The 16,898-nt window shown below is 52.5% G+C and overlaps 1 protein-coding gene and 1 long non-coding RNA gene across 3 annotated transcripts; both read left to right on the top strand.

The window, feature by feature from the left end:
- The first annotated feature begins 1,401 nt into the window (after positions 1–1,401).
- CENPM (centromere protein M) lies at positions 1,402–7,982 on the top strand. 2 transcript variants are annotated; one of them, XM_078618539.1, is made up of 7 exons: positions 1,402–1,482; positions 1,831–2,137; positions 3,725–3,804; positions 4,111–4,209; positions 5,121–5,200; positions 6,456–6,547; positions 6,957–7,982. In XM_078618539.1, the coding sequence occupies exons 2-7, from the start codon at positions 2,081–2,083 to the stop codon at positions 7,164–7,166; spliced, it is 618 nt and encodes a 205-aa protein (XP_078474665.1). In that variant the 5' UTR covers positions 1,402–1,482; positions 1,831–2,080; the 3' UTR covers positions 7,167–7,982. The 2 variants fall into 2 exon arrangements, with proteins under 2 accessions (XP_078474665.1, XP_078474666.1); XM_078618540.1 differs by lacking the exons at positions 1,402–1,482; positions 6,456–6,547; positions 6,957–7,982 and adding an exon at positions 5,391–5,590 and having other exon boundaries at positions 1,503–2,137.
- A 1,178-nt stretch (positions 7,983–9,160) lies between these two features.
- LOC144735976 (uncharacterized) lies at positions 9,161–14,247 on the top strand. The gene is made up of 3 exons (XR_013588703.1): positions 9,161–9,361; positions 12,463–12,580; positions 13,884–14,247. It is a non-coding gene; the product is annotated as an uncharacterized LOC144735976 (long non-coding RNA).
- Positions 14,248–16,898: the final 2,651 nt, after the last annotated feature.

Genomic DNA, 16,898 nt, shown 5'->3' on the forward strand with positions numbered 1-16,898 from the left:
GGGGGGTTGTGGGGGGGTTGAGGGGGGGGTTGAGGGGGGGGTGAGGGGGGGGTGAGGGGGGGGTAAGGGGGGGTTGACGGCTTCCAGCGCGCGGTGACGTCATCACGCACGGCTTCCAGCGCGTGTGGTGACGTCATCACGCACGGCTATTAGCGCGTGGTGACGTCATCGTGCACGGCTTCCAGCTCGCGTGGTGACGTCATCACGCACGGCTTCCAGCGCGCGCAGTGACGTCATCACGCACGGCTTCCAGCGCGCGCGATGACGTCATCACGCAACGCTTCCAGCGCGCGCGGTGACGTCATCACGCACGGCTTCCAGCGCGCGTGGTGACGTCATCACGCACGGCTTCCAGCGCTCACGGTGACGTCATCACGCACGGCTTCCAGCGCGCGTGGTGACGTCATCACGCACGGCTTCCAACGCGCGACAACGTCTTCACTCACGGCTTCCAGCGCGTGGTGACGTCATCACGCACGCTTTTAGCGCGTGGTGACGTCATCGCGCACGGATTCCACCTCGCGTGGTGACGTCATCACTCACGGCTTCCAGCGCGCGTGGTGACGTCATCACGCACGGCTTTGAGCGCGTGGTGACGTCATCGCGCACGTCGTCCAGCTCGCGTGTGACGTCATCACGCACGGCTTGCAGCGCGCGTCGTGACGTCATCACACACGTCTTCCAACGCGCGAAAACGTCATCACGCACGGCTTCCAGCGCGCGTGGTGACGTCATCACGCACGGCTTCCAGCGCGTGTGGTGACGTCATCACGCACGGCTTCCGGCGCGCGTCGTGACGTCATCACGCACGGCTTCCAGCGCGCGTCGTGACGTCATCACGTACGGCTTCCAACGCGCGTTAACGTCATCACGCACGGCTTCCAGCGCGCGTGGTGACGTCATCGCGCACGGATTCCAGCGCGCGTGGTGACGTCATCGCGCACGGCTTCCAGCGCGCGTGGTGACGTCATCACGCACGGCTTCCAGCGCGCGGTGCCGTCATCACGCACGGCTTCCAGCTCGCGTGGTGACGTCATCACGCACGACTTTCAGCGCGTGGTGACGTCATCGCGCACGGCTTCCAGCGCGCGTGGTGACGTCATCACGCACGGCTTCCAGCGCGTGGCGACATCACGCACGGCTTCCAGCGCGCGTGGTGACGTTATCACGCACGTCTTCCAGCGCGTCGTGACGTCATCGCGCACGGCTTCCAGCGCGCGGTGACGTCATCACGCACGGCTTTCAGCGCGCGTCGTGACGTCATCACGCACGGCTAACAGCGCGCGTCGTGACGTCATCATGCACGGCTTCCAGCCCGCGCGGTGACGTCATCACGCACGGCTTCCAGCGCGCTCGGCGACGTCGCGAGCGGTGGCGATGGGAAGTGACGTCATCGCGGGTGGTAGAGATGCGTGATGACGTCTTTCCGAGATATATCGATGAGTAGTGACGTCATCACGGGCGGCAAGGCCTGGAGGAAGGGTAACGTCACGCGCCGGTTGTGTGAGGCGGGGTTTGATAACAAACCTGTCCAGTGTCCGAGCTGATTACAGACCAATTCAGACATTATTGATCATCTTATAAATATAAACAAACATGTGTTGTTGACAAACACGTGTTGTTTGTATTGTTGTTGCCCGTATCGGCATGCGATTAAAGCGTCGGGGGAGGCGATGACGTCATCGCGACCGGAAAATGTGACGTCATCGCGACTGGGAGATGTGACGTCATCGCAACCGTGAGATTTGACGTCATCGCAACCGGGGAATGGGACGTCATCGCGACCGGGAGATGTGATGTCATTGCGATTGAGGGATGTGACGTCCTCAGGCCGCACCGGAAGTTGTTTCCCACCACCGGTTGGACGTTTTGGCGGGAATTTCGCTTTCGGCAACGGACGAGAGGAGACGGAGGCGGGGAGAGAGAGAGACGGGGAGGGACCGGAGGGAGACGAGAGGGAGACGGAGAGGGAGACGAGGAGGGAGAGGAGACGGGGTGAGACCGGAGGGAGACGAGGAGGGAGACGGGGAGGGAGACGGGGAGAGACCGGAGGGAGAATCGAGTGACTCTCGCGGCACCCATGGCCGTGCTGCACCCCTTCGCGAAACTTCCCGAGCCGCGTACGGCCACGGTGCTGGTGAGGAACGGGGCGCTGCTACTGTGCGTGTACTGTGTGTTACTGTGTGTGTGTACTGTGTGTGTGTACTGTGTGTACTATGTGTGTGTTGCTGTGTGTACTGTGTGTGTGTGTACTGTGTGTGTGTACTGTGTGTGTGTACTGTGTGTGTGTATTACTGTGTGTGTGTACTGTGTGTGTGTGCGTACTGTGTGTGTACTGTGTGTGTGTGTACTGTGTGTGTTTGTACTGTGTGTTACTGTGTGTGTGTTACTCGCTAACAGCACTTGCCACCACAGTCTGTTAAGGCTAAATGGGGGATCTTTGTGTTACTGTGTGTGTGCGTACTGTGTGTGTATACTGTGTGTGTGTATTACTGTGTGTGTGTACTGTGCTAACAGCACTTGCCCCTACAGTCTGTTAAGGCTAAACGGGGGATCTTTGTGTACTGTGTGTGTGTGCGTACTGTGTGTGTACTGTGTGTGTGTGTACTGTGTGTGTTTGTACTGTGTGTTACTGTGTGTGTGTTACTCGCTAACAGCACTTGCCACCACAGTCTGTTAAGGCTAAATGGGGGATCTTTATCTTACTCTGCGTACTCTGTGTTTGTTATTCTTGTGTGTGTTACTCTGTGTGTGTTAATGTTGGCACAGTAAGGGAACCGGTGGTGCATCTGCCAGTCATCTTAGTCAGTCGACCCATGGCACCTGCTGGGTCTGCCCCGTGACCTCCTGCTCGCGGGCGTTCGACACTTCACGTGGCCTCAGCGTGCACCTAGCCTGGCACAAGCGTCGTGGTGACGTCGCCACCACTTAGTGGTGAATGGTGGTTGTTGTGTTACTGTGCACTGAGTGTGCCGTTAGCGGTAGTGTAGCGGTTAGCGCACTGCGCTACGAATCCTGGCGACCCGAGTTTGATTTCCTCTCACGGCCAACATCAGTGACGAGTTTCTGAGCCAGTCTTGGGCCTCCCCTAGGTCGACTAAGCCTCAAACGAGTACCTGGTTTGGTTCGTGAAATAAACATCCCCACTAGGGAGACAAAGACGGCCGGGTGTGGTGCTGGCCACCCACCCCTCGTGTGCTTTTCCAGCACTTGTCCCAACAGTCCTGTGAAGGTTATACGGGGGATCTTTGTACTGTGTGTGTGTACTGTGTTTTTCGTGTGTCACCGCCTTTGTTGTTACTGTGTTGTAAATGTGCTGTTTATTGTGTGTCCTGTGTTGAGTCTCAGTGTTGGCTGTGTGTGTGTACTGTGCGGTTTACGTGTTACTGTGTGCACTGTCGGCTGTGATTCTGTGTGTACTGTCGCGTGTTACTTTTTGACACAGTGGGCAGCACATTTGCTGCATCTGCTAGTCATCTCAGTCAACCCATGGCACTTGGGTTTCTTCCGTGACCTGCCAGTGGGCCTTCGACACTTCACGTGGCCTCAGTGCACCTAGCCTGGCACAAGCGCCACTTACTGACGAACGGCGGTTATTGTAATTTGACAGTACTTTGCGAGTGCTGTGTGGACTCTTTGACTGACCCATGTGCTCTGTGTTGAGTTGTGTCCTGTCGTGTAACGGACCCGCGTGTCCTGCGTGCTGTCGTGGAACTGACCTCAGCTCGTGGGTGCCGTGGGGCCCGGGCAGAGCGCCCTTGCCGAAGCGATGTGCCGCATCAACTCCCCCTTCTCCATCAACGTGTAAGTGAACCCACCCACCGTCAACGTGTGAGTATCGGGTGGAGAACATAAACACTCCATGTAGGACAGTGCTCGAGTTAGAAATCAAACCCCCGGCCCTCCTTGCTGTGAGATAGGAATACTGTGGGATAGGAATACTACTGGGTTAGAGAGTGCGGATGTAGGAAAGAATCCGGTATACGTATCACTTACCTATAAATGTGGTATGCCATTAGATAGATATATAAATATAAATCAGCATTCTCTGCACAAAAGGTTTTTGATTGGCCGCCATGGCGTGTTTTGTTGTGTGTGATGTCATTGCAGGCACATCGCCTCGAAGCTGCCCCTCCCTGGGCACAACGAGCACCGGCGACCCCGCATTGACCTCATCCTCCTCCTCATCGACCTCACCAGCATCAACAGGCACGGCACCCTCCTTTCCACTGCCTCGCGTGCACGCCAGACGGCGTCTTCGTCCGTGGGTGTCTTTGTCTGAGTGTATGTATCTTTGTCTGAGTGTATGTCTACATATGTGGGGAGCGGTGGCACAGTGGTTAGCGCGCCGCGTTACGAACCCGGCGACCCGGGTTCAATTCCCGCTCACGGCCAATAATCACAAAGAATATTTGAACCGGTCCTGGGCCTCCCCTCAGTCAAATCAGCCTTAAATGAGTACCTGGTGTGGTGTGTAAACATCGCCACTGGGGAGACGATGGAGGTCGGGCGTGGCACTGGACACCCACCCCCTCGTATTCCTTGCTGGCCTTAATAGGTGCTACTCATTAACAGCACTTGCCCCAAAATTGTGCTATGGCTATAAGGGGGATATTTGTCATCTTGTCGACCTACGTAGGTAGTGTAGTGGTTAGTGCACTGCACTACGAACCTGGCGACCCGAGATTGGTGAGGAATTTCTAAACCGGTCCTGGGCCTCCCCTAGGTCCAATCAGCCTCAAATGAATACCTGGTGCGGTGTGTAATCACCACCAGGAAGACAGAGGCCTTCATAAATGCTCGCGAACAGCACTGACTCCAAGTCTGTCAGGCCATACGGGGGGATCTTCGTCCCGATGTAGTAGAGAGTACAGTCATCTCAGTCAATCAACCCATGGCACCTGGGTCTGCCCCGTGACCTGCCAGCGGGCGTTCGACACTTCACGTGGCCTCAAGGTGCACATGGCCTGGCACAAGCGTCGTGGTGACGTCACTGCCACTTAGTGGCGAATGGCGGTTGTTGTGTGTATGTAGCTGTAAGCCTCTGTGTGTGTGTGTATGTAGCTGTAAGCCTCTGTGTGTATGTAGCTGTAAGCCTCTGTGTGTGTGCGCGTGCGCAGCCTGCGAGTGGTGGAGGATTCCCTACGGCTGCTCTCCGCCTCTTTCTTCATCGGCCGCGTGTTCTTCGCCATCACTAAAGGTAGAGGACCCGTGCTCATCAGCTGTGTGACAGTGGTGTTGGCCGTGTGAGTGGTGGTGGTTGGCAGTCGGTTCCGTGTGCTGCCTGTGAGTGATGGTCATGGTGCTGGTTGTGGTGGTTGTTGGTGACCCATGGTGCAGAGTGGGTCTCATGTTTTGACCTCTGACCTGACCCGACCCACTTTCATTAGATCCTCCAGTTGGCTATATACTGATGTACGGCTCGGAAGAAGTTCAACATACGGACATCCGCATCTCGGCCCAACCCGCTTGCATTAAACCCACAACCCGACCTGTGCATTTTTGTTCCAATAAATGTCTGTCGATGCTTGGTAGCCGAGTGATTCTCGCAGTTTCATGCCACCTACTGCCATGAAACCTAAATTACTTCACTCTGAAATATTAATTGTGCTAAATATTTAACCTCAATCCACATTACTTAGTCCGCTGACAGTACATCCTACGCCGTGGTCATTACAAAGCAATGGCTGAAAAGAGTTGTATTTTATCTAAATTGAAGTGAAAATTTAACCACATCAAGTTGTTCTTGTCAATGTCCAATTTTAATGTCACAGTATGTCCTCCACACAATGTAAGCTCCACTCAATCGTGTACTTGGCCGTGTCAGTCGGCATTTAGAAAACAATTAAGGATGAATGTTAAGAGTGAACCAACTCAGCGAACAGGCCCAGCCTAGCAGCACGTAGGCTTGAGCGACCAATGTTATCCATAATAAAGGTTTTTTTTTTTGGGTTGGCGCGTGTAAACAAAAATGTGTCGTTAACCTACCACCGCCCGACACAGCCAATTAGTAAGGTATTTCAAGTAAACCAAATGTGCCAATTAGTTACTACTTCAGCAAACCGGTGTGTCGAAGCAGAGTAAACCCACAACATTTACAATTTGAGTACCGTGACGTTTCGCTGGTGATTACAACCTGGCCCATCCTCTTGCTCGACTCCTCCTTCACTGAACCCTCAACCGCATCTCCCCCACGGCACGGGGCACACGCCGCAAAAACCGCAAGGAAACTCGGCGCTGCCCAACCGCTTGAGAATTCTCCTCATGTACCGGACCCGCCGTGCGGGTGAACTCGCCCCACGCAGGAACTCTTACCGTGTTTTGCCGCCTGTGAGTGGTTGTTGTTGTTGACCGGCTGTGGTGCCAGTGAAATGTTACGCCGTGTGAGTGGTGGTGAGTGGGTTTGCCATGTGGTGGCGGCGGCGACGTTGAATGGTGGTTGGTGTTGTTGACAGACAGGCCGGCGAGCGAGCTGGCGGTAGGTTTGGACGTGGTGCAGAAGCTGGCGGAAGGGCATCACTCGGGCCTCCTGCACGTCAACCTGCAGGTGGTGACGCCACGCACACACGAGGCACTCCCTGTGCATTACACCTGCATGCCTCTCGTGTGTGTCTTTGTATTGTGTCCGCATGCGTCTACTGTGTGTGTTTGTGCCTGTGTATTGTGGGGAGTGGTAGCGTAGCGGTTAACGCGCTGCGCTACGTAACCCGGTGACCCGAGTTTGATTCCCGCTCACGGCCAACACCAGTGATGGTTATTTGAACGTGGGCCTCCCCTAGGTCGACCTGGCCTCAATTGAGTACCGGGTGCGGTATGTAAACACTGCCACCGAGGAGACAAAGGCGACCTGGCGTGGTGCCGGCCACCCACCTCTTCGTGTGCCGTGGCGGCTTTCGCACTTGGCCCAAGGGTCTGTGAAGGCTACACGGGAGACCTTTGCCTGTGCGTGCGTGTAGACGGAGAGAGGGGTGCTCGCGGCCGCTCGCCGCGTGGTGCGGCTGCTCGTCGTGTGCGCCGGCCTCTGCCCGGGGCTGTCGGCCACCCGTCTCTCCGCCCTCACCTGCCCGGGACCCGCGCAGCTGCAGCAGCAGCAGCAGCAGCCGCAGCAGGCGCAGGACAGCGAAGCGCACAGCGGCTCCTTCGTCACCGCCAGCAGCTCCGCCTGACGCGCTCCTCCTCGCGCCGGCCGAGACCCCTGACCCGGCGAAAGTGCTACCATCTTTTTTTTTCTTTCTATAATTTAGGAGTTTGTAAGGTGCAGTTACGGACGCAGCCCACCTCTAGTAACCACACTGCGTTCACAACGCGACGCTGAGATTTACAGTCGTTGCCCCTCCGACAAAACGCCTCCAATTGTTGAGCAAACTTCTGACACGTGACTTCTGTTTCGCCCTTATTTATCCCGAGCCCCACTTGCGCAGGCACCTTTCTCGAGTTGTGTAAAATCCCCGTAGCATTGCCATCGGTTATCATCACAAGTCCGAGGCTGTCGAATAAACCCGTTTATCCATTACAGTGGTGGGGTTAAAGCGATTCCAGAGACAGCCGCTGGGTGACGAGCTTTGCCCATTTCCCCATCTACAGCTTTACCACAACAACAACAACAGAAACACTCTCAAAGCCGGATTCTGAGACGAGGCTTTCCGGTTATTGGGGGGGGGGGGATGTCCAGCATACGGCACATTAATTTGAAGAAAAAATGTAAAGGTGCAGCCCTGCAGTTGTCTGTTCACATCACTGCTGGCGGAGGCACCTCCACTCGAGGGAGCTTGGCCTATTCTTCCACGCTGTCGAAACGTCTTTGAAGTGGGGGGGGGGAGGTACCCACACTTTGTGCCACCCCACGCGACCTGCCGCCTGACTGGCGCTACCCTGCCAGGCGGATCGAGGCGGTGGTGGGAGGGGATTCAATATAGAATTATCTTTTGTTTTATTGAACTGCCTCTAGCCTGGGAATAAAGCTGCGCGATTTTAGTGGCAAATGTTGCGATGACCGTTTGTGATCAAGCCTAACCTGCCCGTACCCAACACTGGGAGGAGCCATGTGAACGTGCATCTCTGCTGTATCTGTTCGGGGTGCAGTGGCCAACGGTGAAAGTCAGACGCAACCAAGCAGCTGACATCTAACGCTGTCACTCAGCAGTAGGCAGCAGCCTGGGGGGGGGGGGGGTAGCACACAAAGCCACCCGGCCACTGACCAAGTAGCCACTGGTACTGACCCTGACCAAGTAGCCACTGGCACTGACCCTGACCAAGGAGCTACTGGTACTGAGCCTGCTACTCGCTGTGGTGTTACGCCACGCATACCAGCAGCACACAGCACAGGTATGAGCAGTATTCGCTTTGTTTAATATGCCCCTGTCACATGCACGCGCGTCTCGGCACATAACCCGCACGAATATAGACAGAAAGTGTCGATCCTGGCCAAGCAGACTTTATGAAACCGGCAGGCGTGTTCACGTGTGCTGTGTGCACTCATGTTCACGATGTGCGAAAGCTATTATCGACCTCTTGACTAGAATTGCATCGCACATTACACGTACAGTACACACACACAAAACAAAGGTCCCGTATAGCCGTTGACAATGTTAGGGCAAGTGCTGTTGACGAGTCCCATCGCACCTACGAAGACCGGCACGGCACACGAGGGTGTGGGGAGCCAGCAGCACCACGCCGGGCCGCCTTTGTCTCACCAAGTGGCGATGTTTACACATTGCACCAAGCACTCGTTTAAGGTTGAGTCGACCCAAGGGAGGCCCGCGACTGGTTTGGACAATCGCAGTCACAGTTGTTTGGTCTTGAGTGGGAATTGAATGCGGGAAACCGGGTTTGTAGCGGAGCGCTAACCACCGCGCCACCGCTCTCCACCGCGCAGTGCGCACTCGCAATGTCCACTCCGTGCATCCGTTTAAGGTTGAGTCGACCTAAGGGAGGCCACGCGTGCAGCGGCACCCACAAAGTTCCTGTTCGAACGAGACACATCGAGGGCATCCTGGGCTCGATGCCTGTTTACAACCCTGCAGAGCCTGTGGTGGAAATTCCACATTCCTATGGCGGGGGGGGGGGATCTTTACAGAGGACCCTCGTGTATAGAACACGTGGCGTGGTGCAGCGCACGTGACGCTGGTGCGGAGTGACGTCACATGCGGGCCAAGTTATCTTCCGGTGTCATGGCCGCTGTTGGTGAAGGTGACGGGAGCGGCCATTGGCCTCGCTCTGGGTCGACTCGCAGACCGCGTGGCTGACGGAATGTGTACAAACATCGCCGGTGTCGAGGTTAAGGTGCAGTCCTGCAATTGATCGTTCTCGCCACTGCTGGAAGACGGGCACGAGGAGAGCAAGCGCTGGACAACATCTCTCGGCAAGTGCACACCCTGGGAGAGGGTGAGAGGGCACCCACCACCACCACACTTTACCCCGCCACGCGAAGCGCGTTACAGCACAGCGGACTCGCGGTGCTGTACAGAGGTGGCCGCTCCAATCGCGTCTCTCATTCACCCACCCGCACGTTCATTGACTCGCACAGAGACTCCTAAACACGAGCGCAGAGACAACTACATTAGCACAGAGATCCATAAACTAGCACAGAGATCCATAAACTAGCACAGAGACTCATGGACTGGCAGAGACCCGCAGCCCCCCACTGGTAGACGAAATGCCCCCCCCCCCCCCCCACGACTGTGTTTAACTCCGTTTAGATTCTGGGTTCCAATCCAGGAATGGACTCGACCGTGTGGTTAATCTGGGTACTCAAGTGTGGCGGGTTGATGGTCTCTGCCTTGATAGCCAGGGGATTACTACCGGGACACGTCTATACAAACCCACAGACTCCTATCGAGACCCACACACAGCCTCGAGACCCAGACTCGCAGAGACCCACAGACTCCCACAGAGACCCATAGACTCGTGCAGATGACCCACAGACTCACGTGTAGGCCCAGACTAGCACAGAGACTCACAGACTCACATAGAGACCCATCGACTCGCACAGAGACTCACGTGTAGGCCCAGACTCCCACAGAGACCCACAGACTCACGCAGAGACCCACAGACTCGCGCAGAGACCCACAGACTCGCGCAGAGACCCACAGACTCACGTAGAGACCCACAGACTCGTGCAGATGACCCACAGACTCACGTGTAGGCCCAGACTCGTATAGAGACCCATCGACGTACGCGAACGGCCCTACACTTGCATGGAAACGCGTTCAGACCCATAGACTCGCACAGCTTTTGTTCGGCCGGATCGAGGGGGCTAAACGGGCACGGCACGGGCTAGAGAAGAGATGGAGTGATGTGGTACGGGAGGATGTGGAGCGGCCTCTGTGGAGGAGGAGGCTCGTGAAGGACGCTACTGCTGCTACTGGGCAGTTGGAGGCAGTCGCCCTCCAACAACAACAGAGGGCGGAGGAGCGACGCTCACAACAACTTGCATAGTAAAGTAGTTGTATGTTTTCATTTGCTATACAGCCAGATAATGACAAATCGCTAACCTTAAACACCCAATCGTTCATAAAAGTTGAAGGCAGTATAATACTATAGTAATAGAGCAAGTGGAACCGGAATTGATAGCTTTAAAACATTTAGCTCCTAGTATAATCCAGCACTGACAAACACACTGACTCCGTCTGCTGCTGCGGCGTCCCTCTTGCTATACGATAAGTCGGAGGTCAGAAGTTTATAACCTGAGTCAGGCCTATTGAGCTGTACATGCAGCTCAGTTCTCATTCTCTCGTAAGGCCCGTTGTAGCCTCTGACCCTGCCTTTATAAGCCCCTGAGAGACACCAAAACCCACAGATCGAACCCAGGAGCTCAGCAGAGTTTGCTCCGATTCTTTGACCCAGCCATTATGAACCATCTGAGAGAGAAACACCCAGACCCAGGCCTTGTAACGCAGGATCTCAGTATGAACCTTCTGAGAGAGAAACACCCAGACCCAGGCCTTGTAACGCAGGATCTCAGTATTGTTGGCTCAGTGTCTCTGACCCAATCATTTTGGACCTTCTGAGAGAGACACCCAGAGCTTGAACCCAGGATCTCAGCGCTGTTGGCTCCGGATCACTGACATGGCCGTTATGAACCCTTAGCCTCATGGCTGCAACTAAAAATCTCAGCCATCATGGAATATTAATCTGTCATCACATGATTAAAGGATCTTCGTTTTCAGATTAATTGTTGTAATTTAATTCATGCAAAAGTGACCCATAGACCTGCAGCAGCAAGTAATGCAACTGGCTTTGAGAATTTCAGCAGATTGTCAGATGCACCAATACACTTCACCATGCTATGTAATTTTATTTCCTTGTTGAATTAATCACAGTTTCATTTGGGGTGAATTTCAAGGTTTCCACTCCGTCAAAGTGCCCACCCTATTCTCTGGATTATTAGACGTGCTTTTCTTCCCCTGTGCTTTTAAACACACAAGTTGGGGGTGCATCTTCTAATTGAATTGTGTGTCATGCGTTTGGTTTTCATCTCATTAAAAATAGAATGATTCGGAGGTGTAGGAAACCACAGGCACGCTAGAAGGGCGGGCAGAACCGGCACCAACAATTTACGAAGCTCTATGGTCCGAGAGTAGGATGTTTGACCAACTCCATGAATGGGTGTTTGTTGTGCTCCAGTAGGTGAGTGTGTGTGTGTGGAGGAGGCTCGTGAAGGATCCGACTGGGCAGTTGGAGGTATTCGCCCTCAAACAACAGTGGAGGGCAGAGAAGCGACACTCACAACAATGAGAGGCTCTTCAGGTGTTAAAAACTCAGCGAGTTGGCACAGTGTGGAGCACGGGTGGTGCATCTGCCAGTCATCTCAGTCAGTTAACCCACAACACCTGGGTCTGTTCTGTGACCTGTCAGTGGGCCTTCGGCACTTCGCGTGGCTTCAAAGTGCACCGAGCCTTGCACAAGTGCTGTGGTGACAATACTGCCACGTAGTGGTGAATGGCAGCTGTTGTTGGGTGAGCAGATTTGGAAAACTTGCATTGGGTGGGTCTTAATGCCCAGTTGAGGTGTGTTAGTGTGTGCGCTATTACAAGATGAGGGGGAGTGGAGGTGCAGTGGTTAACTCACTGTTCTACAAACCTAGCGACACCAGTTCGATGCTCACGGCCAACACAAGTGACGATTATCTGAACCGGTCCTGGGCCTCTCCTTAGATCAACTCAGCTGCAATTGAGTGCCTTGTATGGTGTGGCAATATCGGCACTGGGGAGACAAAGGCGGCCAGGCAAAGTGTTGTCCACCCATCCCCTCACGTGCCGTGCGGGCCTTCATTCATGCGTGTTAACAGCACTTGCCTAACAGTCTAAATGGGGATCTTTTTTTGTATTACAAGGTCATGATTGTGTGTTTAATTACATATTGTAAACTTTATGTAGCTGTGTAATAAGCCATTTTTGTTGCCAAAAGTTTGACGGATCATTTTTGATATACACGCTCCTCCTTTCCCATTGGCTGACGTAGATGCCGAGCAACAATTTCACATCCAAGAGGTCGAGCCGGATAACCTCGTCAGGAGCGGCGGAGTGTATCGCGGCGATGTCTCCTTCGTACTCGTGGATCGGGCATCGCGTCACCACATGTACGGTTTGTTCTGGATGACCGCAGTCGCACACTGGAAAGTTTTTAATTTTCCATTAGTGCATCAGGTATCCGCATCGGCCTTGGTTTGTATGGATGCCATGAGCTTTGTAGAAGATCAAAACCAGGGATTTTCTTCTAGATTTGAAGCTTTCGTGACTGCAAGGTTTCATACTCTTAGGTTTTTTCTGTAAAGTCACGTAGGTAAAATAGTAATAATATAATAAAATAATAATAAATGAAAATAACTCAATTAAATCACGACGTTTCGGAGGCAACACAAGTCTCCGTCTTCAGGTGGGACCGTCACAGCTAAATTTACTGTTATTTTCATTTATTATTATTTTATAATTATTATACATTTTTTTACCTACATGACTTCAGGGATTTTTTCACAACAAGGTGTTTGTGAGTTATTTTGAACTCCATTTAGCTCTCCAAACTTCATCGGGGTTAAACTCGCATCTTTAGAGGTTAAGTGCATGGGTCCAAAAAAGGGCTTGTGACTTCAAGCGATGACGAAGGACGTTATTGTGGTCCTGGTAAATGGGAAGTCAACTGTTTTCCTGGATTCAGCGGATGCGTCGAGAGAGATTTGTGATAGCACGGACAGCCAGGGTGTTGGGGTCAACTTGCGCGTTCCAGTAATATACGCTTAAAATCTAGTACTGCCTTCCCTTCATTTGGGAAATAAATTGATTCCTGGAATTATTTTTGAAATACATTTAGTAACTATGAGATCTGTATGACGTGAATCAAATCATAAACGTAGATTTTGGCAAGCAACAGGGAATATAAGCTCAAGAGTACGGAAAGCGTCGCGAATACGAGGCGTTATATTCCGTTCTCACGTCACATAAATGATAATTACATTTTCTCTGGCGCCATTCATATAATTGCATCACCAACTACCGTACAAAAATTTATTACGAGATTTACCTCAAAGAAGGGGGCCAAACCCTGCAGAAGGAACTCGTGAAAATGATTCTTGCATGCAGATATCAACAAAATTATATGTAATAAGCCAGGTGACTTAACAAAAACCTACAACACAAAGGTGGTTGTCATGTCAACCATGTAGAATTCAGCTCCTCCAACCGGCCAAGAGCGTAAGCCCAGCCACCGACGCTGAGAATGCACTCCCAGCTCCTGGCGAGAGCCAAGACACCTCACACAAGCCAAGACACTTTGAACCCAGGCTACACTCGCAAACAAAGCAACGTTGCCTCATGTATATTTACAAGTTTATTTGAAAATGTATATATTACAATAACAATAATGTACAGTGTGTGTGTGATACGTAGGGTGGCCTGCCTCCGATCCATCCTGGGATTAACCAGGCCGGATTACAGTTCGAGGAGCTCTCAGATCCTTGAAAGTTCTGGACATTGGCAAGTTCCTCCGGCAGGCGAGGCTGCGTTGGCTGGGTTATGAAACCCGCAAGTCCAGCCACAGCACAGCCTAGCAGCCCATGTGTGTAGTGTCTGTGGTGTGTGTGTAGTGTGTGACTGGTGTGTGTAGTGTGTGTGTGTGTAGTGTCTGTGGTGTGTGTGTAGTGTGTGTGTAGTGTCTGTGGTGTGTGTGTAGTGTGTGTAGTGTGTGTGTGTCTGGTGTGTGTAGTGTGTGTGTGTAGTGTCTGTGGTGTATGTGTGTAGTGTCTGTGGTGTGTGTAGTGTGTGTGTGTGTAGTGTCTGTGGTGTGTGTGTGTGTAGTGTGTGTAGTGTGTGTGTAGTGTCTGTGGTGTGTGTGTAATGTGTGTGTAGTGTGTGTCTGTGGTGTGTGTGTAGTGTGTGACTGTGGTGTGTGCGTAGTGTGTGTGTGTAGTATCTGTGGTGTCTGTGGTGTGTGTGTAGTGTCTGTGGTGTGTGTGTAGTGTCTGTGGTGTGTCTGTGGTGTGTGTGTGTAGTGTCTGTGGTGTGTGTGTGTAGTGTATGTGGTGTGTGTGTAGTGTCTGTGGTGTGTGTGTAGTGTGTGTGTGTAGTGTCTGTGGTGTGTGTGTGTAGTGTCTGTGGTGTATGTGGTGTGTGCGTAGTGTGTGTGTGTGTAGTGTCTGTGGTGTGTGTGTGTAGTGTCTGTGGTGTGTGTGTAGTGTGTGTGTGTAGTGTCTGTGGTGTGTGTGTAGTGTCTGTGGTGTGTCTGTGTAGTGTGCGTGTGTGTAGTGTATGTGGTGTGTGCGTAGTGTGTGTGTGTGTAGTGTGTGTGGTGTGTGTAGTGTGTGTGTAGTGTCTGTGGTGTGTGTTTGTGTAGTGTGTGTGTAGTGCGTGTGTGTAGTGTGTGTGTAGTGTGTGTGTGTGTGTGTAGTGTGTGTAGTGTGTGTGTAGTGTCTGTGGTGTGTGTGTGTGTAGTGTCTGTGGTGTGTGTAGTGTGTGTGTAGTGTCTGTGGTGTGTGTGTAGTGTCTGTGTGTAGTGTGTGTCTGTGGTGTGTATGTAGTGTGTAGTGTCTGTGGTGTGTGTGTAGTGTGTGTGTAGTGTCTGTGGTGTGTGTGTGTAGTGTGTGTGTGTAGTGTATGTGGTGTGTGTGTAGTGTCTGTGGTGTGTGTGTAGTGTCTGTGTGTAGTGTGTCTGTGGTGTGTATGTAGTGTGTAGTGTCTGTGGTGTGTGTGTGTGGTGTGTGTGTGTGGTGTGTGTGTAGTGTCTGTGGTGTGTGTGTGTAGTGTGTGTGTGTAGTGTATGTGGTGTGTGTGTAGTGTCTGTGGTGTGTGTGTAGTGTGTGTGTGTAGTGTCTGTGGTGTGTGTGTGTAGTGTCTGTGGTGTGTCTGTGTAGTGTGTGTAGTGTATGTGGTGTGTGCGTAGTGTGTGTGTGTGTAGTGTCTGTGGTGTGTGTGTGTAGTGTCTGTGGTGTGTGTGTAGTGTGTGTGTGTAGTGTCTGTGGTGTGTGTGTAGTGTCTGTGGTGTGTCTGTGTAGTGTGCGTGTGTGTAGTGTATGTGGTGTGTGCGTAGTGTGTGTGTGTGTGTAGTGTGCGTGTGTGTGGTGTGTGTGTAGTGTGTGTGTGTGTGTGTAGTGTGTGTGTGTGTAGTGTGTGACTGGTGTGTGCGTAGTGTGTGTGTAGTATCTGTGGTGTCTGTGGTGTGTGTAGTGTCTGTGGTGTGTGTGTAGTGTCTGTGGTGTGTGTGTAGTGTGTGTGGTGTGTGTAGTGTCTGTGTGTAGTGTGTGTCTGTGGTGTGTATGTAGTGTGTAGTGTCTGTGGTGTGTGTGTGTAGTGTGTGTGTGTAGTGTCTGTGGTGTGTCTGTGGTGTGTGTGTAGTGTGTGTGTGTAGTGTGTGGTGTGTAGTGTCTGTGGTGTGTGTGTAGTGTGTGTCTGTGGTGTGTGTGTGTAGTGTCTATGGTGTGTGTGTAGTGTGTGTGTGTAGTGTATGTGGTGTGTGTGTAGTGTCTGTGGTGTCTGTGGTGTGTCTGTGTAGTGTGTGTGTGTAGTGTATGTGGTGTGTGCGTAGTGTGTGTGTGTGTAGTGTCTGTGGTGTGTGTGTGTAGTGTCTGTGGTGTGTGTAGTGTCTGTGGTGTGTGTGTAGTGTGTGACTGTGGTGTGTGCGTAGTGTGTGTGTATAGTGTGTGACTGTGGTGTGTGTAGTGTCTGTGGTGTGTGTGTAATGTGTGTGTAGTGTGTGTCTGTGGTGTGTGTGTAGTGTGTGACTGTGGTGTGTGCGTAGTGTGTGTGTGTAGTATCTGTGGTGTCTGTGGTGTGTGTGTAGTGTCTGTGGTGTGTGTGTAGTGTCTGTGGTGTGTCTGTGGTGTGTGTGTGTAGTGTCTGTGGTGTGTGTGTGTAGTGTATGTGGTGTGTGTGTAGTGTCTGTGGTGTGTGTGTAGTGTGTGTGTGTAGTGTCTGTGGTGTGTGTGTAGTGTGTGTGTAGTGTCTGTGGTGTGTGTGTAGTGTGTGTCTGTGGTGTGTGTGTGTAGTGTGTGTGTGTAGTGTCTGTGGAGTGTCTGTGTAGTGTGTGTGTGTGTAGTGTCTGTGGTGTGTGTGTAGTGTGTGTGTGTAGTGTCTGTGGTGTGTGTGTAGTGTGTGTGTAGTGTCTGTGGTGTGTGTGTGTGGTGTGTGTAGTGTCTGTGGAGTGTCTGTGTAGTGTTTGTGTGTGTAGTGTGTGTAGTGTGTGTGTAGTGTCTGTGGTGTGTATGTAGTGTATCTGTGTAGTGTCTGTGGTGTGTGTGTGTAGTGTCTGTGGTGTGTCTGTGTAGTGTGTGTGTGTGTATAGTGTGTGACTGTGGTGTGTGTAGTGTCTGTGGTGTGTGTGTGTAGTGTCTGTGGTGTGTGTGTAGTCTGCGTAGTGTGTGTAGTGTGGTGTGTGTGTGTAGTGTCTGTGGTGTGTGTGTAGTGTGTGTG

Source organism: Lampetra planeri, chromosome 58, assembly GCF_965212315.1.
Source record: "Lampetra planeri chromosome 58, kcLamPlan1.2.h2, whole genome shotgun sequence".
Classification (NCBI taxonomy): domain Eukaryota; kingdom Metazoa; phylum Chordata; class Hyperoartia; order Petromyzontiformes; family Petromyzontidae; genus Lampetra; species Lampetra planeri.